This window comes from Arvicola amphibius, chromosome 7 (genome assembly GCF_903992535.2).
Source record: "Arvicola amphibius chromosome 7, mArvAmp1.2, whole genome shotgun sequence".
NCBI lineage: Eukaryota > Metazoa > Chordata > Mammalia > Rodentia > Cricetidae > Arvicola > Arvicola amphibius.
In genome coordinates, this window is record NC_052053.1 from 12,276,297 (window position 1) to 12,299,512 (window position 23,216).

At 46.5% G+C, this 23,216-nt stretch overlaps 1 protein-coding gene across 3 annotated transcripts in view; it reads right to left on the bottom strand.

Moving 5' to 3' along the window:
• Map3k20 (mitogen-activated protein kinase kinase kinase 20) overlaps positions 1-23,216 on the bottom strand; it is a 158,335-nt gene that overhangs the window by 30,908 nt on the left and 104,211 nt on the right. For 2 of the 3 annotated variants that reach the window (XM_038335733.1, XM_038335732.2), the window contains exons 11-14: positions 16,953-17,088; positions 5,155-5,199; positions 3,126-3,156; positions 2,894-3,033 (exon numbers count right to left, since the gene is read on the bottom strand). In XM_038335733.1, the coding sequence (XP_038191661.1) occupies positions 2,894-3,033; positions 3,126-3,156; positions 5,155-5,199; positions 16,953-17,088 (352 nt within the window). Of the gene's footprint in view, positions 1-2,893; positions 3,034-3,125; positions 3,157-5,154; positions 5,200-10,095; positions 13,248-16,952; positions 17,089-23,216 lie in introns of those variants that run through there. The other variant, XM_038335734.1, reaches the window with a different exon arrangement.

Here is a 23,216-nt window from a genome sequence, read left to right on the forward strand (position 1 = left end):
CCCAAACTTCCCAACATCCCAAGGGGCTGTGGCACTCATGAAACAATCACTACCCCTCCCCTCCTTGTCCTACCCCCTGGTGACCACCATCTATATTCTGTTGGGTAATCTTTTTGTACACCGTGTGCTGTGTCTCTGTCTTTTCCTCACCTGCCTGAGGCATCTTCTGATTGGCTTAATAAAGAGCCGAATGGCCAATAGTTAGGCAGGAGAGGATAGGCGGGACTTCTAGGCAGAGATAGGAACTCTGGGAAAGAATATGAGGTGGGGGGGATTTACCAGCCAGACCCAGATGATAGACATACAGTACTGAGGAGAGGTAATGAGCCACATGGCAAAATGTAGATTAATATAAACGGGTTAATTTAAGTTTTAACTGAAGTTGGGAATAAGCCTAGCTAAGGTCAAACTTTCATCATTAATAAAAAGTCTCTGTGTGTCATTATACGGGAGCTGGTCCAAAGAAAGACCCGTTATAACATTCTGTCTCTGTGGTGTGCTATTCTGGCTACATTATGCACATGGAATACCAGCGTGGCCCTCTGTGCTTCTTTTCCCATGGACGTTGTTTCTGGGCTCATTCCTGCTGCAGTGCGCGTCTGCATCTCACCCCGGCTCCTTCATCAACAGCTCAGCTGGCCTCCTCTGTTCACCGTGCCCATTTCCTTCCTTCCTTCCTTCCTTCCTTCCTTCCTTCCTTCCTTCCTTCCTTCCTTTCAATATTCTGTCTGTGTGTATGCCTGCAGGCCAGTAGAGGGCACCAGACCCCATTACAGATGGTTGTGAGCCACTATATGGTTGCTGGGAACTGAACTCAGGACCTTTGGAAGAGCAGGCAATGCTCTTAACCTCTGAGCCATCTTTCCAGCCCCACCATGCCCATTTCTGCTAAGGAGTCAGGCAGGCCATATTTCTCACTGTTTTAACTCCCTACCTGGAGTTTCAGACCCGGCCTCTCCAGAAGTCAAGTTTAAACTCTCTAGCTCTGGTCACATCCAGACATCCAGCCTGAAGCTGGAAGCAGTCCAGGGGCTGGGCTTCCTTTCCTGCACTTCATCCTGCTCTCCAGCCGCCCCCAGGTCTGCTCCAGCCTTGTGCTTCCACCAGTGAGCCACCCACCGCTCCTCTGAACAGAGGCAACCGCTCCTTTCATTTTCTTTGGTCCATCGTCCCCATCCCTATGGATGTCTTCTGTTCTGTCCTCCCCAGGTCATCCCCATCCCTATGGACGTCTGTTCTGTCCTCCCCAGGTCATCCCCATCCCTATGGACATCTGTTCTGTCCTCCCAGGTCATCCCTATCCCTATGGATGTCTTCTGTTCTGTCCTCCCCAGGTCATCCCCATCCCTATGGACGTCTTCTGTTCTGTCCTCCCCAGGTCATCCCCATCCCTATGGGGTCATCCCCATCCCTATGGACGTCTTCTGTTCTGTCCTCCCCAGGTCATCCCCATCCCTATGGGGTCATCCCCATCCCTATGGACGTCTTCTGTTCTGTCCTCCCCAGGTCATCCCCATCCCTATGGGGTCATCCGCATCCCTATGGATGTCTTCTGTTCTGTCCTCCCCAGGTCCAGCTCAAAGCCCCTCTCATCCTCATCCTCTATCACGAAGTTTCTCCTCTCTGTCTCTCTCCACTGGTCAAGGCAATGAACTGTCCCTTTCTTCCAACTGCTTGTAAGAAGTTGTACACATGCTGTGTCTCTTCTCTGGGATGTAAATCCCTTTAGGGCAGCGTGATTCTTTGAGTTCCCACAGGCCCAGTCTTGCAAGCAGACACAGTGAATTTAATAAGCCATAAATAGGGAGCTGGGGCATTACCTGTCTAATGACACCACCAGCACGGATAGGACACTTCCGTGTCCCACTTGTGTCTAGAAAGAGTTAAACCACTTCTGGTTTGCTAAAGTCTCACAGCACGTAAGTCCCTTCCCCTCTGGCTGACCCTTGAGGGAAGTTGGAGAAGACAGAAGAGGGTATGGCCGGTGGGAGTCTCTTACTTGGTATCTGCTACACAGGACAAGATTTACAAAATGTCTCTTTTGCAGCGCAGACACCTCTGCCCAAGGAAAGAAAATTTTCCTGCAGTGGCACACCTAAGCCAGGAGAGATTACGTGCTCGGCCAGTTTTTGCAATGGATGTTTGTGCGTGTGTCTTCTTGTCCACCTAGGGGGAAGACATCATGGTCCTGTTTTGTCTTGCAGATGCTCTCTGGTAGGTTAGTGCCCAGCCATTGCCCGGAGGTCACTGAGACACTACAGGCATGATTTGTACAAGGTCTGGGCTCTTTGGAACAATGGGAATGATTGCTTCTCTTTGGACTTCAGTGAGACAGGCATAGGAACACGAGGGTGAGGTACTCTGAGTAAAAGGGGGTTGTGCAGAACCTTTGTGGGGGTGCGGATTTAGGTGAAAAGCCACATTCTTGTCATCGTTTCTTCCCTTCCCCCTGTCTAGTTCCAGTCCTCTGGCCCACGAGGCTTCCTCCCTCACACACCTGCAGAGCAAATTCCTTTACCTGGCTAATAAAGTTCCTTGTTCTGAGCCTTTATGACTTCCTTTCGGAGATCCGCTCCCAGCCCAGCCCCCTCCTCTTTGAGGCGTCTCTCTGCTGTCATTCCACAGGATAGTGCACAGTATTTCCCCCACCCCGCCCCCAGACTAGAGGCTTCCTAAAGGTACAGGGGTGTTACACCACGGTGGCCAGGTAACTGCTGTGGGGTTTTGCGGTGGGAACAGGGGCGGCACAGGTGTGGCAGCTGGTGAGGGACAAGGCTGGAGGCATTTCAGCCCCTGATCTCCTCCACTGTGATGGGTTCATCCCTGCTCGCTAACGCATGGCCCACTGTCCAGCGCGTACTCAGTTGCTGACTGATGCTCTCCCACCGGGTACCTTGAAATGAATGATGTGTCCCCTGGAGATGATGCCCATGTCTTTCAGGTCCTCCTCATCCAGAAGCAGCAGCCGCTTGCCTGTGATATTGTTTTCCTTAAACAAGCTCGCGTAGCTGCTCATCTCTACTGAAGAGTCACCTGGGGGAGACATGTAGAAGGCGGGAGGTGAGGCCACATCATAGCTCGACAAAGTTAACTCCATAAACAAGAAGCTAATTTATGTCACTTGCCTTTCCGGACGAGCTGCTGAACCCAAAAGTACTGCGAAGAGAGGACACACAAGGTTCGGGAGGGTCACATACGGGTGGGCGTTAGCCATTCTCAACAAGAAAACAGTTTCCAATAGATTCAGACTTCTCTAACTTAGCCGCAAGGGGAAGATGAAAGAGCCCTCTTTGTAGTTTTAAAGCCTCAAGCTTTCAAATTGGAGATATTCCTCCCACAGGAGGCATTGGGCAGTTGAGAGACTTCCTTGGGAGAGAGCTTACATCTTTCCTAGAGGAGGCCCAATAATGACGTTTCAATTTACACATGCAGGTAGTGACTGCCATGGTACTTATTTTGGGAACCTTGTGAGTAGCAAGGGTCACACAGCAGTGGATAGAGAGAGGGACAGAATGAGGACCCCCTACTAGACCTGTTTGGCCATGGCAGCCATTTGGGGGGGGGGGCATGCAAAAGATGGTACTTTCTGTGTGGAGTGAGGTGGTTCTACCCAGGGGTCCTTGTCTTTGTATGTCTTCTGACACCTATTTACAGGTGGCCTAACATTACCTTGGTGAAGACACACGGAGAAGAGGCTTGGCTTAGTCATGCTGGTTCCCCAGGTCCCTTGACAATAGACTTTTAGCTGAATGGCATGGGAGTCACTTAACCTTGCAGCAAAGACTAAAAATAGCTCAGAGAACTCAGTTCTTTCAAATTAATTTCCTTTCAAAGGAGATGGACCACCCTCGTAGCTGGGGAGGAAGCAATTAAGCTCAGAGCCGGGGCTGGCAAGAGGCTCGGCTTCTAGGGTTCAGGGAATAGGGAGAGACAGGAAGCTGGTACACAGCTTCTTTACTTTGAGGGGCCTATGCAGCTGCCTTCTGTTGACAGAAGCTCACTTTCTAAAAATACCAAGGGCAGAGGGGGCATGCCCCAGCCTCACGTCAGACTGAGGTCTAAAACAGGTCTCCTGGCTTTCCCAATCAGGACTCTTCCTTGAGATGCCCTGGGGTGTCTGTCTCCCTGGGGCGGAGCCCATCCTTGCTAGGGCTGGCTAGCATTTCACCTTTATTTCCTTCTTCATGTAATGATGCCCTTGAGCTTGTAAAATGGCCCTGGACAGGCGCGGGTCCCTGAAGTCTCTCATCAGCAGCTTTCAAAATTGTTTTGCCATTAAGGAAGCAGATACGGAGAGAGAACTGGCTACCTGGGATTGCTCCTCAGGGAGTCTACCCAGAGCTGCATGCAGCCTTCCTGCCGACTTAAGTATGCTGCCTCCTGGGATGTAAGATGATGGGGCGCACTCTGTCTATTCCTCCTGGGGAAGGCCAGGGTCAGGGAGGCGGTTAGGCATCTTGTCATTTAATGAGAGGGCCTGGTGGGGGGGGGAGGGGAACCTGTGCGGGGGAATTCCAGCCTGTCATTGTCTCTCTCCTCTGTGCTCAAGAGTACTGCTGGCATTGAGGGAAAGTTTAAGAATTGAATATTTTTTCAAGAATGTGTATTTGGCATCCTGAATCATAGTTTTTATCTTGATATTGATATTACTATATTCTGGAGTATATATATATTACACACACAACACACACACATATGTATATATATATATACATATGTGTGTGGTATATATAGATCTATATTATATATAATACAGTATAGCTTTTATATTGCTATTGGTATTACTATATTTTGGAGTATTTATATATATATACTACACACAACATATATATATATACATACATACATATGTGTGTGGTATATATAGATATATATTATATATAATACAGTATAGCTTTTATCTTGCTATTAGTATTACTATATTCTGGAGTATTTTCACAGCCAGTTAGGAAGATGGAACTCTCATAATATCTGATGAGCTAGTTGCTTTTGCTATTGAGTCCTTATTTTTAACCACTATTAAATTATTTAATTTATGTAATAAGAGAAGCTTGTTAACTTCTGCTAGTTCTCCCTAACTGTACTTCCGAACATGTGGACAACTCTGCCCAATTCCTGTCTAGGTCCGATGAGGCATCAGCAGAAGCAGCTTACCACGTCGTCTTCGTCCCATGCACTGATCTCAAAGGAAGGCAGCAGCTGCGTGGGAGATACGAAGGACATGAAAAAGGGAAGCGACATTACCCTCGCCTTTCTGGTGTGTCCTCTCGCCTCAGCTCTCCTGCTGCTCTGGCTTCCTCTGGCGGGCTCCGCTGAGAGGAAGACACTTTCCCTCGACCTTCAGTGGAAGTTCTCAGTGTCCAAGGACGCTGAGCCCCACGGCCAGTTTATAAATCAGTTCCTGGCAACAATGAATGCTACCTTATGAGCTGTTTTAAGGGGGACTTGGTAGAGTCTTCTTTGGCACGGGCCTTGGGATCAAGGCCTTTCTGACATTCACCAGACGCCAGAGAAGCCTTGGAATTCTCGACCAGCAGTAGGATAATAGGAAAATTTACCACCGGAAATTCCAAACCAACCATAAGTAACCAGGTGACTTGTTTTGCCTGTTCTCACAGGGGTTCCTGGGGCTTAAGCATCTCCCTTGCGTGGAGGAGGCAGAACATGTGAGGTTGGAGCCGTCCTGAGGCATCTGGGTTCCGAGTTGCTTGAACACAGACTAACACATCTCCCTGTCAGGGACACGTGTGGAATGGGGATTTGCAGGGCCTGTCATCAGTGCTTCCATGGTTATGGGCTAAACAGCACATACTTTTCATACTTGAAAAGGCCTGTATCCCGTGGGCTAGAGTGTAGTGTAGCCAGTAGCTTCAACTAGCTTGACTTGTCAAGATGTGTATTCATGATTCATGACTCATGATTCATGAAAGAATATGCCAAAGTATCCCTGGGCCTCTGTTACAGACGGTCTTTCTTTGTGAGCAGAGAAGGAAAAAGGATTAGACCGGGGGAGGTGTGATCTAAACACTTTGTGCACATGGATGAAATTCTCAAAGGACAGCAAGAAAAAGGAAAGAAAGTTGAATGTAGTTGCTGCTACTGCTAGCGTCACAGCCTGATGGTGGCTAAATTAATCTTTTCAACTTAGAGATATTTATTGCAAAACCGCAAGCGCAGACTGCTAGGAAAGGCATGATCCCTATAAAGAATTTTACTAGACCCGAGTGGAACATCTGTGGGTTATATTCAGGGGAGGCCACTTTTATCATTGTTCTTTTAGTTAGTAATGCATAATATTCGGTACATGTGCATGGACACAAGCCTATTTGTATGTGTGTGGGTACATGCACGTATTCTCGACCTTGGTGCGCCATTCCTCCGGTCCTACTCTCTGACCTGGAGCTCATCAATTAGGCTGGGCTGCCTGACCAGTGAGCACCGGAGACCTATCTGCCTGTCTGCCCCATATATATCCCTGTGTGGGATATGAGGTCATGTCATAATAGCCAGCTCTTTATTTATATGCTGGGACTTGAACTCAGGTCCTTAGACATGTAGAGCAGGCATTTTACCAACCCAGTTCTCTCTCTAGCCCCACCTGCGTAATCTTTCTCATGCTATCTTATAAAATGAATGAAATGGTAGCATGAAGGACACATGTATTCAGCTGCGAGATTAGTTGGTAGTCTGCTCTGTGTTGATAGGCATACAAAGACCGATGTCCCACAGCATATAACAGGGGAACGGAAGGCAAGTGGCTTGGGCTGAGGATTGCAGGCTCTGGGGAAAGAGAAGGCGAGGAAGAACAACTGGGTAAGAGACAGCCATGGGGCTGCCGTGGGTGTGGCATGCTCACTTAACTGGAACACAGGATGCAGTGAGTTTGTGTTGGAGGAAGAAGAGAAAGAAGCTGATTCTGGGTGTGGCAGAGCAGGTTTTATTATTTTAAACCCCACTGTTGAAACACGCGTGGATGTGCAGACTCTAGGTACTGTATCTAGGTTGCAAGGATATAAAGCGTGTGTTCAAGTCAGTCATGTTCCCTACGTACTCTGCTGCTACTCGTGGGCGTCTTTCCTCTGAAACACACGCACTACGAAGGAGTCACCCAGCACGCTCGCCTGCTTGAACAGTGTGGATGAGTGACTCAAGGAAGCGCATCTAAAGTGGATCTCAACCAAAGAAAACACACGACAGGCTTTACCTCTCCATGGGGCAGTTGGACACAGCTGCAGAAACATGCCATCCCTCCTGCCCACCGCGGATACCGATGTGAAGGAAGAGACACTGAGATAGTACCACAGAAGGATTGTCCTGTGCTAAGGCTCGTCTCCACAGGATGTGTGTCAGTGCCGGTGTGAATGTGATGTGGGGTGTGTGTGGTGTTTTGACTTTTATATAATTTCCAAATGTGCTGACAAGGCTGAGGAATAACTGTTTCTTGATAAAGACTGTAAACAAAATAGCCAGCATCTTCAGTTTTAATGTGCAAAGGACAGCGAAGTGTGTGCTGCTCCGTGGCTGGCTCATCCGCATCATGGCGCGGGAAGACCAGAGCCTTGCCTGCCGCGCCTTCCCGCCGGAGTCGGCAGAGGCTCACAAAGATCAGTGAGAGGAGGGCTGGGACCAGGCGCCGCGGCAAGACGGTTTGAATTTGGCAAGACAGGGGCTAAGAGTTAACGATCTCCAGGCACACAGAGGCTCGAGTCTCCTTCACGTTCCCTGTGCCTTGTTAACATATCAGCGCATCTGCTGTGGATGAGTTCTAAGCCTTTCTCTTTTCTTTGGGGATAAAAAAAAAAAAAAAAAAAAAACCCTCACGACTGCCCCCATCACTTTCGTAATTCATTATTTATACTCCATCAGACTTGAGAAGAGAAAAGCTAGCACTCGCGTGCGTGTGCGTGACACTGATTTCCTCACAGGATGTTGGGAATCCAGTCTAACAAAGATCTCACGTACACAGCGACACAGCACAGGGGTTTACTGTCAAAACGTTTATTGCAAAATGGAGTCTTAGAACAAAGGAAAGCAGAGAAAAGTTCACATCAGAACGAAATGTATGACACCAACTTGGATTTCTGAACACGTCGTGGACTCAGTGCTGGAATATCAAATTCCAACTATGAAGCCGGCAACTAAACAGTCTGACCACACAGGATCGCAGTTTAATCTCCCATACAGACATTGTACATGGCATTTGGCATAAGACTTGCTCAGAATAACATTGCAGTAGAGCGAGGGGGGGGACTGTTAGGAAACACAGTGGTGATGCTGCCTATTAAAAGCTCACACTCAAAAGGGTAGAAACGTTTTCTATAGCAGTTTCCTAGAGTACAAAAGCAGTGTGTCATGTCGGAATTAAGAGTATTCGCACACGCTGTAAACCAGTTGCCTAGTGCCCGAACTCTAGTTTGAAATAGCTAACCACATGCCAGAAAGTTTCTCACACAAGCAACACAGTGCCCACAAAGCTGGGGTCCGAGAAGACAGGGCCTGTCCCGATTTCCTGATAGACATTCATCTTTCAATCACAGAATGCCGCCGGGCTACCCCACATCCAGCAGGGTAGAGCCTCTGGCGGCAGTGTGGAAGTCTACCCAGGAAAGCGGCCTTTCTCGAAAGCAGCGGACGGTGCCTGATTATAGAAAGAACTGTGCTCTCCTGTGTGTCTGTGGTGTAGAGGGACGAGTTTCACAGGGATGCCCCGGTCTAGCGTGGCAAAGTCGTTTTCAAAGTGTCCGTATTTAACTCACTAGGTTTTAAAACCACCTTTCATCTTAGCACGCTAATGAAAACTCAAGTTATATACATACACAGTAACTTGAAGGGAAATGGGTCTGAGTCTCTGCTAAGCCCCTCCCTTCCTCTAGGCCCTTTGATTTTAATGGGGATCAGGTGTGAATACCTCAGCTGGTGTTTAAAGTCTAATGAATTCATTGCATTTTGTTTTTAAAGTTACGGGCTGAAAAAAATAAAAAACAAAAAACAAACCCAAAACAGTCCTCAGTATTTTCAGAGCATCAAAAGCTGTGTGCCCTATGCCTTCAACCGTATCCCACTGGCGATTCGTGAAACAATAAAAATGTGCTTAAAAAAAAAAAAGATGAGAAGAAATTCCCTTGAAATGACTCTGCAGAATGACAGCGTCTCCACCCGGGCTGTACCACTGTGGAGTCACCTTAATGGGCCAGCGCCCCCCCTGCAGGTGGGTGCAGTCATTTCATAGTGTTCCTACCAGTAACTGGAAATCATTTCCACAACCAGGGTTCTGAGAAAAAGCTACAACTTCCTAAAATGCAGGAGGTGTCGTTGGCGTTCTGAAAAGGCTGGGGTAATTTTGTCTGGGGGAAGACTAGAGCTGGACTCGCGGATGTGTGAGGGACGGGCAATGCTGTGGGGATTTTGGATGGGAGTCTTTGCAAGGTGGGGCTGTCCCTGGCAAGCGGGATACCACAGGCTAGGCAGTACTCTGGCCGGTCAAGGTGACATTACCTCTCTGCTAAGAACTACCCAGGGGTCCTCAAATTCTACCTGCTCAGCTTTACAAGTAAAGAAAGCTAAACGGTGATGTATTCAGCCATCCAGCTGACAGTTGTCACGACACTCTAGAGTTCTAATTCTCATTCTGAACCTTGACGTTGTTTTGGGATTTCCTGAACTTCTGAATTGTGTTTCTTTGTAAGTCAGGTCTTTGGAATGAAATCTAACACTGATCGTTTGTCCTTTCAAAAACTGATCCAAGCACTGAGCTAACGCCACGTCTGCATTATTAGAAATTCTGCATGTGGTGAATAGACATTTCTTTATAAAATTAATTGAATCTAAAGCTTTCTAGTAATTTTTACAGATGATGTGAGACCCCTAAAGGATCCTGTTTATATGAGCCAGATTTCAGGTATGCTTGAGCAATTTTCTTCCACCCCCCAAACAGGGTTTCTCTGTGTAGCCTTGGCTGTCCTGGAACTCACTCTGTAGTCCAGGCTGGCCTCAAACTCACAGAGATTCCCCTGCCTCTGCCTCCCGAGTGCTGGGATTAAAGGCGTGCACCACCATGCCTGGCATGTTGGAGCAGACGTCAAATAGCCCATATGGCTCCAGACAGAAGCATTGGAAGCTCTTCACCAAGGCTGGTTCTGCCCCACCCCAAGTCCTCCATGACTGAGTACTGAGCTATGAGCATGGCTGCAACATTGGTGGAGAAAGAGCAGCAGACGTATGCCTGGTAATGGTAAACCTAAGTCTGCGGCTAGAACCCAGTAACTTCCCCTTAGAGACACTATCTGGCCTACTTTTCATGCTAAAATTTTTATATAGAATATGAATTTATGTATTAATTTAGAAAACAACATTATTTCCATGCCATTTATATGTTCTAAACCAACTCTTGATTAGCAGGTGGTGAGGTGTATGTACGTTCTTCCATCTGGGCAGAACTCATTCCTCACAGAGATCCCTTCACCTTCGGCTCTGCAAATGGTACCCATCAGCCAGGCCTTTTCTGACTACGCTTTGAAGGCCTCTCCCACCAGCCTCCTCTTCCTTCAATGCTTCAGTCTCCAGCATGCATTAAAAACCACAGCATTATGTGACGCACACTTTCCTGACAGCTCACTCCTGCTCACTGGCACACACACGCCGTGAGTGCAAACGCTGTCATCTAGCTATTCTCGAGAACTCGGTAGACTTGTTGATCAAAAGCCTCTATTTTTTCCTGGGCAGATGTGCAAGAGGCTTTAAGACCCTGCATCTGCTGCCACTGTCTCCTTCAAGTACTTCAAGTACTTCAAGCAAGCTGGGGAAGCAGGAATTGCTAGGCATCCCTTCTGCTCCCCCTAAGTTGTTCTGTTTGAGTGGCCCGGCTACCAGTCTAGAATACATACGTGCAGAGGATTACAGCAGGACGGGCAGGAGGGGGAGCCATCTCAGGCAGACTGAACCTGTCCCTGTCCCTGTCCGTAAACACCCAGTACAGGTGGACGTGGCCACTGCACACAGGTTCCCAGAGCAACCGAATTAAATCTGTTTGCACATTTTACATCCTAACAACTGCTCTCTCTATTTTTCCTAAAAGCTATCTACTTTTAGCTTCATACTTCTGAGCAAGCCTCACTTGCAGTCGACGATTTGGTAATCCAGAAGGTTACTGAACCCACCGTTCTCAGTCTCCCCTTCACTTGGCAGGTAACTGTCGCCAGTGCGATATGGCACCTGCCGTGGCCTGGCGCTGGGCTACAGGGTTACACACCTTCTTCTGATCCTCTTTCTTTGAAGTAGGTTAGCCTTCCTGTCATGACCATGACTGCCCAGCAGACAGACACCCAGAACGCTGCACTAGTTACTTCTCCCCCGATGAAGCTGTAGTGTATGCACCTCATTTTGGGTGGTACTTTTCCATTCTCATGGAGGATTAGAAGCACATCACATCTCAGATTCCCAAAGACTTAGTAGGTGAACATCTCATAAACATTAGTAGATGGCTTCTAATCCGTTCTTGGGACAGAGTCTTGCTGTGCAGCTCAAGCAGGCTGTTACTAAACTCACTGTCCCTCGGCCTCAGCTTCCAAGTGCCAGGCTTGTGGACACACCCACCTAATGTTAGTGCTTCTACACAGAAGGCTCCACCGCAACTGCTTCATTCTCATTGTCTAGCGAATGACACTGTTTCTGAGTTAGGCTGATAAAGAGTTTAGTTTTGTTTTGCCTTTGATGTGGCTGTAATTTTTATAGGCGTTTATAGCTTAAATAGATTTTGAGAGATAAGCTCATCTACTGAGAGTATCTCTAGGTAGCCTGGCCTTCATGGTAAGTAGCACCTGAATTTATTTCTCAAACCAACATCACAGAGCACAGGGAAAAGTAAAGAAAGAGGTGGGGGTGATGCTGTGTCAGAATGCACTTGTGTCTAGGAAGGATAATTTGTCTTTCCTATTTATAGTGTTCATTTTTCCTACACATAGATTAAAATCTAGGATTATTATTATGTACCTCTGGAAAACAAAAAAACAGAGTGCCTTTGTTGGATGTTCAGAGCAAGTGTGTGCTCAGCCTGTTCATGCCTAGACAGGTCCCTTTGGGACCATATGCTTCTGTGCAAAGGACAAGCTAAGCCTAGGGTGACAGTGTGTTCATATTAGGATGTTTCCAGCTGGCATGGGGGATGCAAGCTTGCGCTGTCTGCTGCTTGCTTCAAATCAGAGTATTTCTCCTTCAAATGTCACTAGAGAACACCATTTGGGTTTTACTCTGAGGAGCTGTGTGCTATTTGGTTTGAAAATTCTTGGCATTTAGGTATTTCTGAAGAAGCATTTTTTAAAAATAATCTTTCATCTGAGCCTTTTTTGTGTGACTGGGTTTTATAGTCATCAATCACTTCCGCCATTACAGTGTATCGTACAAGGAGGAAACCTCAGTGTGCTGGGGAAGAAACAAGCGTCGGAGTGGAGTCAGGAGTAGAACTTGTTCAAAATGGACATTTTTCCAACCCACCGAGTGAAGGGAATATGATTTTGTCAAATACAAACTACAAAGTATGCACTTTAAAGAGGAAAGGCCCCAAGATCATTAGTTTAAGAAGGTGATATGTATATAACCACATATTTCTATAACCAGGCACCACACTCGCCGATAAATATGCCTTTAGCTTAATTTCCCTGCCTCATTTTTCTGGATGCAAAAGCAAAGTCACCCCGATGAGGAAACTGCCCTCCGTGAGCTTGGCCTAAGCAGTGCTTGGTGCTTGCCTCCCTATGCCGCTTTTTGCACAGACTGAGATAATACATTTCTTCTGTTTGTTAAAAAAAAAAAAAAACCATTTTCGATTTTATTGCTTTCTGCTGTCATTCACTATTATTTTCCATGTCATTCTCTTCCTCACCACCACCACCACCACCACCACCACCATCATCATCATCATCATCGTCATCACCTTCTGACAAGTCAAAATCACTGAACCCCAAGGCCATGTTGACTTTCTTCCCCCGCCTCTTAGATGTGGTTTTGGATGAATTCTGCTTGGCTTGCATGTTTATCTGCATCCCAGAATGCAGCACAGCTCCTGCTTTGTTCATTGAGAAGACATCCCCAAAGCCCATGAGCATCATGGCCTGCAGACTTGGCTTCATGCCATGGCCCTCCCCGTTACTTGTTGCTGTGATCTGGCATGACACCTCTGCACTGTTTGACTCCTCTGTCTTAGATTCAAAGTAAGACTCCTCAGACATTCTTGCAGCAAGAGGCAAGAGAAGCTATCAAAGGGGAAAGAAAGGACAGAAGTGAAAAGAGAAATTAGTACCCATTTAAATCAGGAGACAGATACCACAACATTAGTTGGTACTATGCAGGAGGTGAATGGTGAAGGCGGACATCCTGGCAGGTTCGGCGCCAGTATATTGGCCATAATCCACAATTGACAGCGGAAATCATAACTGGAAGATTGCAAAGCACCAACCGTGAGCCAAATTTCAAATGGACAGGTAGGGACCAGTTTTAAGTCCTTGCTTTGCTTAAAACAAAAAGGTTTTTAGGATGGTCTCTTTATAATTATTCCCAGTTTCACTTCCGTACAGAAACATTTGGTTAACCACTCATTAATTTTTTAAAAAAAGAAGAAATGAAGCAGAGATTAAATCTCAAGTTAAAAAAAAAATCCAGAAACCTTGTCCCAAGAAAGAGCTCAGAGGAAGGGCAGAAGCAGCTAGGCTGTGTGTCTGGCTGGGGACCTCACAGGCTGGCGCCCTAGCCCACTCTGAAGACCATTATTCTTGCTTCCTTCTGTTCATAACTCGACTCCAGCTAGATCTGGCGCTGTTTAGTTTATTCAGGCTCTTATATAACCCACTTGGGAAGAAATTCTAGCGCCTGTCTCTAACCTTTAAGTCTGGGGAGACTGGGTGAGCATGCTTAGGATCCCCGAGACTGCTCCTTGCTGTGGCCACTGCTCCTCGTCTGCTCTCATGGCAGCTTTGTCTATGTGTTCTTTCTCACGCTGTGGCGGGGGTAACAAGTGTTTATCTTCTTCCTTGTGTAATTCAACAGCCGGCCTAATCTCTAATGTCTGGTTCTATTTCTTTTATGGTAAAACTGTCAGGATATAAAAATGATGTTTTTAGCTGGGCAGTGGCGGGACACACCTTTAATCCTCTGCCTCTTGGGAGGCAGAGGCAGGTGGATCTCTGTGAGTTCAAGGCCAGCCTGGTCTATAGCGCGGGTTCCAGAACAGTCAGGACTGTCACACAGAGAAATACTGTCTCAAAAAAATTTTTAAATGATGTTTTTATATCTCCTTTTGAGAACTAAGCAAATAAGGTGCGTGCTCTGCACATGACATCACATGCATGAACTTGGGGAAATGCACGGATGAGCTTTACATTCTGAATGGGAAGGCACCAAATATTTAGTGCCATTTTTATTTTTAAATTTTAAGAACTTAAAAAACTTATCTACTATTGTTGCAGGCATGCAAATGCCACAGGTGCATGTGTGGAGGTCAGAGGACACTTTTGGGAGTCAGGTCTCTCCTACCCTGTGGTCTCCAGGGACTCCACTCAGCTTGCTCTGGCAAGCACGTGTAGCCACAGAGCCATCTCGATGGCCTAGTTTTCTAATTTAAGTTCCTGTTGGAGCTCAGTTTTCAAAAACCAGCTCATTCTATTAGGAGAGAATTTTGGTGCTGCAGGCTCTATATCAAGGGCATGGGGTCCAGCCCGTCTCAGGTCCTTCCTCGTGGGGCAGGGCTCACTCCCTATGGCCATCCTTCCTGCATTCTCAAATTGACTTTCAGCTAATAGAAACTCTAAGGAACTCTTTGTTGTTCATTTGTTTTATTATTGCTGAGGTCTCGTCTTATGTAATTTAGCCTCGAAGGCATTCCATAAATATTTCTCAAAAAAGACTTTATCTCTAAGACAGCAAGCTGCAACAATAATTAAAAATCACCATCACCCCTATTTATGCACAGAGAACACATCGTTCCAAGCATCTTTTGTGTGTCAGCTTTAGGAAGGAAAACCGTATCCCTGAAATCACTGTGATAGTATTTTTGTGCAGTTGTGCAAATGTTCGGCTGTTGTATTTCAGAAGAAGCTACCTATATATATATATAAAAAGCCCAGTCTTGCCACTTTTAAAAAAGATGTCTCTTGTTCTCAGCAGTCAAGTTTAAAGCCAACTAGAAACTGAAGTAAGGATAAAAGGAGGCAGCTGCTCATCAAACACCTGAGCATAAACTCCTTCCCCTTAGAAATACCGCCTCTAGGCAGAGGAGACGTTGAAAGCAAGTATTATAAACAAAGAAAACTTGGGCCTCGTAAGGAAAAAGGGAGGGAGCCACGCGGAGACATGCACCATGCTGTCCCTTGTTAGCTGGTGGCCCGCAAAGCACTTTCTTTAAACGAAGTTTTCTGGAGCTTAAAAAACGCAAGATACAACCTACTAAGCACCCGTGGCGTTTTCTTCTTTAATCCACAACGGTGTTACCAGCAGCAATAATGTGTGCGAGGCAGCCCACAATTTCTTAGCAAAACTGATGCCAGTAAAGCCAAGGCGAGGTTCTAAAGCGTACTCCAATAGGCGGTTGAAAGTTTCCTGACAATATGCGTTTGGATGGAGTCAAGCCATGCAGTGCTTTACAGTTAAGGTTTCAATGCACTCAAAAAGCAGAACAAAAGACCCCCCCAGCCTTCAGCAGATGGGCTCTAGGGACAGGCTATGTTCTCGCTCCTGCTCCCACCTGCCCTGGGTGCCGCCGCATCCAGCCAGCACCAACTCAATCAGCACGGGAGACTCGCCCCTTTACCGGTTAAGTCCACAGGACTCACTCACAAGAGTGAGGCACCTTTTTAGTACCCTGTGACAGTCTTATGCACAGCAATACAGTTCTGACCTTGGCATTCCTGGGATTACCAAGGGCATTTTTGAAAAGGGGTAAATCTGTAACATTTAGATGCATTCTCTTTTTTGGGGGGGGGGATTAGCGGGCTTCTCCATAGGAATTGGAGATAGAGACAATTTCTCTTATCCTTTAGACATGGGATGGTATCTTGCAATCCATCACAGGCTGTTCAATGGAGGTTAAGACATATGTCTAGATATGAAAGGTCTTTGAGGAACACAAAGTGATGGGCATTGAACTTTTTCCTTGATAGATTCGTCAATCACACTTTATTTTAATCGCTCATTCCTTGTGATTTGAAGTGGATAAAAACTGCCCACTGGAAAATTCTGGAAAAACCAATCCTAAGCTTTTCTTGCTTTCTGAAAGTAACTCTTACTTAAAATCTAGAAGAACGATGAAACACGATCTCAGATTTAACCAACAGCTGGAACTCGAGGCTAGAAGATAAAGACCCAGGGCTCCTCTGTGCTTAGGCGAGAGCAAGGGTCTTCCCAAAGGTAAAGCAAGCAGGCTTCCTGTCCCAGGAGAAGCCTTTGCCCCATTTTATGCTGCTCATAATCATAGCACTAAATTAATAAGGAATATTAATGCTCATCATCACTGTCAGCAGCAGGTCAGCGCGATCTTAGAAAGCAAATGTGGTTAAATTCTGACACACCCAAGACATTCCTGGCCGCCTTGCCATTCCAGTTATTCATTGCTGATGGCCTCTAAGTGTGATGCTGAACAGCAGCATTCCAACAGCATTCTAAAAACCAAACAGATGGCCCAACAACACAGCCGATTTTACTCTAGTAACTTTAACGTTGCTCCGAGAGAATACCAGTTCTTAAGGAAAGATCCAGAAGGAGGGATTTCCCTCTTAAATAGGTTTTTCCTTTAAATATGTGGTGTTTTGGTGTTTTGTACACTTTATGACCAGTACAGGCCTTCAATTCTCAGGAGCAGGGCAGGGAAGAGCTAGAGGTGTGTGTGTGTGTAGGGGGGGGATTAGGCATGCTGCCATGCTCAGCCAGGCTTGCGAGTGCTGCAGGGAGCCACTAGGTGGCGTACTCACCGGGGTGTTGGACTGCTCGGTCAGTTTCTGTTCCCACATCTTCAAGCGTCTCTCTCGTTCTTTGAGCTCCTGCTCTTTAAAGCTGAGGTCTCGCTCGAGTTTCTTCAGCCTCTCCAGGGTGGCCTCAATCTCGCACCTGCGGAGAGGTAACTCAGTGAGTCTCCGCTGCTGGTGGGCCTGGGGACACTCAGTGGGCCTATCGGAGTGCCAACCAGATGAAAAGCTAAGGTGTGGGCTTGGAAATGGGCCAGAAACTGTCCAGAGAAGCAGGACTCTTTAGCCTTCAAAATCAACAGGTAGTTTCTAGTTGGGGGTAAAACAAAACAAAACAAAACAAAACAAAAAACTCAAAGCATTTCAACAAAGCCTTGAAGAGAGATCGGGAACTACGTAGCCCAAGTCGGGAGCTGGCATTGTGGGGTAGTCATTTAGTACCTGCGTGTCGTTTATGAAGCTTTACAACTCACAAAGCACCGTCTCACGGTCTCTCATCTTACTTCCACAACAGCCCCAAGAAATGGGTACCAATCTGTGGATCGGATGGGTGGATGGAAAATGACAGAGAGTGAGGGGCTAGCATTCTTGCCCGTGATGGGGCTCAGCAAGGCTGGTTTAACCTAGCAGTTTCTTCGGCTGTAGGGGCAATGGTTATAAGATGCCAGGGTTCTAGGGTGCTTCATCCCGAGAATTCCTAGGCCTGCTTGTTGAAAATAATGATACACGGATGTCTACAACTCTACCTTAGCGCAAGGGCGTGAGTTGCTGGCTGGGCAAGACTTGACTTTTCCCACTATTTAACAAGCACAGGCAGGGTTTTTTTTTTTTTTCTCTATTTTTCTTTTATTGAAAATTGACATTTCTCCAGCAGGGCAGTGGCGTGGTTCACACCTTTAATCCTAGCACTCCAGAGACAGAGGCAGGAGAATCTCTTTGAGTTTGAGGTCAACTTGGTCTACAGAACTAATTCCAGACAGCCAGTGCTTCCAGAAAGAAACCCTGACTTGAAAAATAAAACAAAAAGTCATTTTTTTCCTACAGTATTCTCTGATTATGATTTCCCCTCCCCAACACCTCTGTGATTCCTCTTGCCCATCCAAATCCAAACTCTTTCTGCCTCTCCTTAGAAAACAACCAGGAATCGAAAGAATAAGTATAAAAATAGAATAAGATAAAACAAAAACACACAAACTAGAATAGGATAAAACAAACAGAAGAAAAAAGGCCAAAGAAAAAGCACAAGAAACATATACAGATGCAGACATACAAGTTTGTACACATAGGAATCCCAAGCAAATAAGTTTTATAATCTTGCAAGCATGAGATACTTCAGTCCAGAAAAACTCTGCATTTCTTTTAGACTCTATAATTTTAAAGGAAGTTCCTTTCCTCAGGTCTGGGCCACTTAGGACTCTGTGCCCAGTAACAGAAACTGTTCTTTATAGAAACTGAAACTGGCAAGAGGCTTCAGCACGAACATTTCCTTCTTCAGGGCTGTCACAATGTGAATGTCTAAATTTATGCCCTGAGAACTGGAAGTTCTCTCCCTTGGGTTTCTGAAGAGCTTGCACACAAGCCTTGAGCCAAAGGAGAGATGGAAGGGCCGGGCCAGGGCGGGGCAGTGGTGCAGAGACGCCTGCGTAGGGAGCCAGGAAGCCTGAAGGACACACCTCTGGTGTCCTGAGAGGACTCTCCCGTAGGCTGCGGAGACAACGCCGCTCTGTACACTACGTTGTCACGGCGAGACCTTGGGTGTGGAAGGAAAGGCAGGGCCCCCAGAGCTCAGCTAAGCAAAACCTGCCCTGCATTTCCAGGGAAAGTCAGAAGTGGACATGTTACTCCACTCCTTAGGGATGAAAAGTGAGTCGCCCAGCTCACGGGGAAGCCGGGAGGAGGGTCTGCTTTGGAACCGAAGTGTCATTTCCATGCCTGTAGGGAAAGTCCTTCACTGGGGCTGTGTGACAAAGCACGAAGGGACACTGAAGTCACAGTGCAGTCCCAAGAACAGCCACGAGAGCAGAATCTCTCAGAATGATGACTTTACCATAAAATCCAAGTTTGAGTCTTAATATTTCTGAAAGACATCTCAACCGGGAGGATAACCTTCCACAGTGCTGCAGGCCGGGCTTCCTGGCACTGCGCCCTCTTGAATGCCATGGGAGAGTGGCCCACACCCATGAACATGAGAAGGCATCACCCCCTTGTGGTGTCCTTTGTTCTGAACGGGTGCATCACTGCCATGGATGCATTGATATTCAACCCTTCCACCTCTAAAACCTCAGTCGGTGAAAACCGATTCTCTAACACCAAATCCAGCCAAGGATGATTTCAGCTAGTATCAATTTTCCCTTCCCAGGAAATGACCTGCAATTATTCTTCTCTAGTTAGGCAGATTTACTGGGAAATCGTGGGTCAGTCTGAAAAACTACCCAAATGGCTTGTAGATTACACGGTGAGAAGAAGTGGGTTCGAGTTGAGCTAAGGAACACGTAATGGGTCCTAATACACACACGGCAAAGATTACAATTTTGATCTCTGCTTTTTGTTCACAAAAGGCATATCACACCAACAGTACTTTGGCCACCATGGAAAAACAACCAATAAAGTGTTTTGCTAACAGGCAAAACCCGAATGCTCCATTCCAACCCCTCGGTTCATTCATGTATATTATTGCAGGTTTGTAGAGTTAAATGAGGTGAAAAACCGGAAGCAGGAGCGTCGGGACCCAGGCTCTGCTCCGACTGCTTGACGTCAAGGGGAGGGGCAGCCAAGGAATTGATGAACTGAATCTCACGCTCACTCTTTCCTTACACAGTTTGAGTGGCCTTTGGTAAGTTAGTTTTACAGAGGATTTTTAGGATCATTTAATTTTCTAATTTGGGCGTTTTGTCTGTCTGCGTGGAGAGAAAGTTCGAGCAGGAGGCCATCATCTGCGTGTATCCCAGCATGCCTGGGCTTACACTTCTCTGTGGCTCCCATTTGCTGAAAATCTTTGGACCCTGACGAACGTTAGGGCAAAGGAAGTAGTAGTACATATGTCCTCTCCTTTGACCACCAGGTGATCTGAGACCCCGCAGCATTTCTTTTTGGCATGCGGTACGCTGGACGACAGCTTTTTGACTCGATTGATAACCTAAAATGATCACACCCTGCAATCTTCTGAGCTAAAAAGAAATCAGGTGAAAAGAACCCCTGTGTGTTAAAGGGCAGTGGGCGTGACAGACGGCCGCAGTCCAGTGTCACAGCGCATGCGCCTCATTCAGGCTCCACTGGGTACAGTATAAGTTCAGGCGAGTTACCCAGGCTGTTGAGGCCTCAGGGAGATGTTAGCTCCTGGGATCTGATTAGGGCTGCTAAGAGATTAAGAAAGATAACCCAGATGAAGTGTGGGCATCTGGGGGAGCATGACAAACAATAACTCTTATCAGTGTTACAGCCATCATCCCTGGGCTTTAAAGTTTGGTTACCTGAGCTCGAGGCTCTGCTGGCCACCTTGAAGGTGTGGGGCTTGTTCGTCTGTGTTTGTGGATAAGATGGAGTTCTGCTAAATTACCCAGGCTGAGCATGAATTTGTGATCCCCTCTCCCTGACTCTCTTGAGTAGGAAGGTCTCTAGGCATGGACTGCTTCTAGCCGGCTTTCACCTTGAAGTAGTTTAAACACCACATTTATCATTCAATTAATCCAGGCTTAATGTAGAAGTAAAAAAAAAAAAGGCAAATAGAAAACTACCATTACCCAGTGACTCACTCTCTCTCTGACACATTTTCTAATGTGCATACATATTAATACGTGCTGGCTTTATTTTGAAAATTCTATCATTTTGAATAACTGAGACCGTAGCCTCCATTTTATGCCCACTTCTCAGATCCACTGATCAGAGCTCATGGGCAGGGCTGCATCATTCTGGGTGCAGAGACACTGTTTTTCCAAAGCCATTTTTCTTTTCTTACACAAAGTTCCGTCTTGGGCTTTGGCATTCTGAACGGGGCTGTCTGAACAAGCACCCATACACTCCGCTAGAGCTTTCCCATTGGTTTGCGCTGCAATGAAGTCATAGCGGTAGGACTATGGCAGAGCACTAGGCAAAGCCTTTGAACATTTTTAGGGCGTCTAACTGTACCACGCATGCGTGGGAAAGTCTGAACCTCTGATAAAGGAGCTGTTCTCCCCTATATTTATTTGTTTTCTGAGTGAGGTTGATTATTTTCACACGCCTATTTGCCCCTTGACCTCTTCTTAAATTAGGCTAGGTTAGCATGCAAAAGAATGAGTTTCATCACGGTATCTCCATACACGAGTCACTGTACTTTGTTCTTACTGGTCCCACCACCCACTGTCCTCCTCCGTGCTCCAAACCGCCCAGCTAGCGGCCACTTATGCCAATTTGTCACAGGTACGCTGTTGCCTTTTCTATTTCCCACCTCCCTCAAAATCCTTCAGCCCTGCTGTGAACCTTTTTCTTTTCAATTCAGCAGCCCACACATATACACATATAAAAATAGACATATAATTTTATCTTGCATATACACGTGTGTGGTGTTGTGGTTTACCATCTGTTCTTGTGAGTATGTACAGGTATGTGTATGTGTGTACACATGTGTGCATGTGTATAAGAGGGAGGTTGATGTTAGGTATCTTCCTTGCTCTCTCTCACTTTGATTTTTCGTGCTAGGGTCTCTCATTGAACTTGAAATCCACAGACTTGCCTAGGCTGGCTGGCCAGTGTGCATCAGGGATCTGCCTGTCATTGGCTGCCCAGCGGGGGAAGGGGTTACAGACACATCCTACCGAGCCGCTTTATACACACACACACACACACACACACACACACACATCACCTGCATGCACTGGTGTGTGTGTGTGTGTGTGTGTGTGTGTGTATTTTAAACTTAGGTTCTGCCTATAGAGAAAACACGTGAATCAGTCAGTCTTTTTCACTTAACACAATGATTTCCAGTTCTATTCATTTTCCTTTACGGTTGCGTGGAATTCCCTTTATCCTCTCATCTGCTGGTGGACACCCAGGCAGGTAACGGCCCCTGGCTATTGTGTATAGTGCAGTGGATGCCCAAGTGTCTTAGTGCTGTGTTATTCTGACCTTTGGGGGTTGTTGTGCTTTGAATAAGAATAATGCCCACAGCTAGGCAGTGGTGACACGTGCTTTTAATCCCAGCACTCACGAGGTAGAGGCAGGTAGATCTCTGAGTTCAAGGCTGGCCTGGACTACAGAACAAGTTCCAGAACAGCAAGGGTTACACAGAGAAACCTTGTCTCAAAAATACAAAACAACAAACAAAACAACAACAACAAAAAAGAATGGCCCCTATAGGCTCATATTTGAATGCTTAGCCTTCAGGGAGTGGCACTCTTTGAAAAGGATTAGGAGGTGTGGCCTCATTGGAGGAGTTCTCAAGCCCCAGCTACATTTCTTTTTATCAAACATGAGTTCCTGTGGCCCTGGTGTCTCTTCACAGCAGCAGGGCACTGACTGAGACAGGTGCATACCTGAGGAGCACAGCTGGGTCAGGTGGAAGTTCCTACTTTGTCTTTTTGAGGAAGTCTATGCTGACTTCCACAGCAGCCATGGATGTTTGCTGTCTACCAGCAGTGAATCAGAATCCCTCTTCCCCATATTCCATCAGCACCACTGCTTGACTTGGTGATAGTACCAGTCAGTTTCTTATGAAATGCTCCTTCCTGTCCGTTAGAATGCTGCTTTAATTAAAATGCTGCTTTAAAGGTAGAAACTGGCCAGGTGGTGGTGCACACCCTTAATCCCAGCACATGGGAGGCAGAGGCAGAGGCAGAGGCAGACAGATCTCTCTGAGTCAAAGGCCAGCCTGGTCTACAGAGTGAGTTCAAGGACAGCCAGAGCTACACAGAGAAACCCTGTCTCAAATACACACACACACACACACACACACACACACACACACACACACCACCAACAACAACAACAAAAAACAACCCCCCCCAAAAAAAAAACAAAAAGAAAAGAAAAAATAATAAATGTAGTAATTGTAGTATGTTTGGGGATCCAGGAGAGAATTTGAGAGGATTCTTAAAGCCTAACTGGTTTTCAAGATGGCACTGTGACAGAATTGGCCCTTTCTACCTTCATTCTCTCATAAGAATATGTAATATTCTAGATGTTTTATGGCATATGGGCCATGGGCTGAGGGCAGAATCAGAATTTATTACTATTTTTAAAAGATTTTTATTTGTGTGTGTGTGTGTCTGTTTACACACGTATGCATGTGTATGG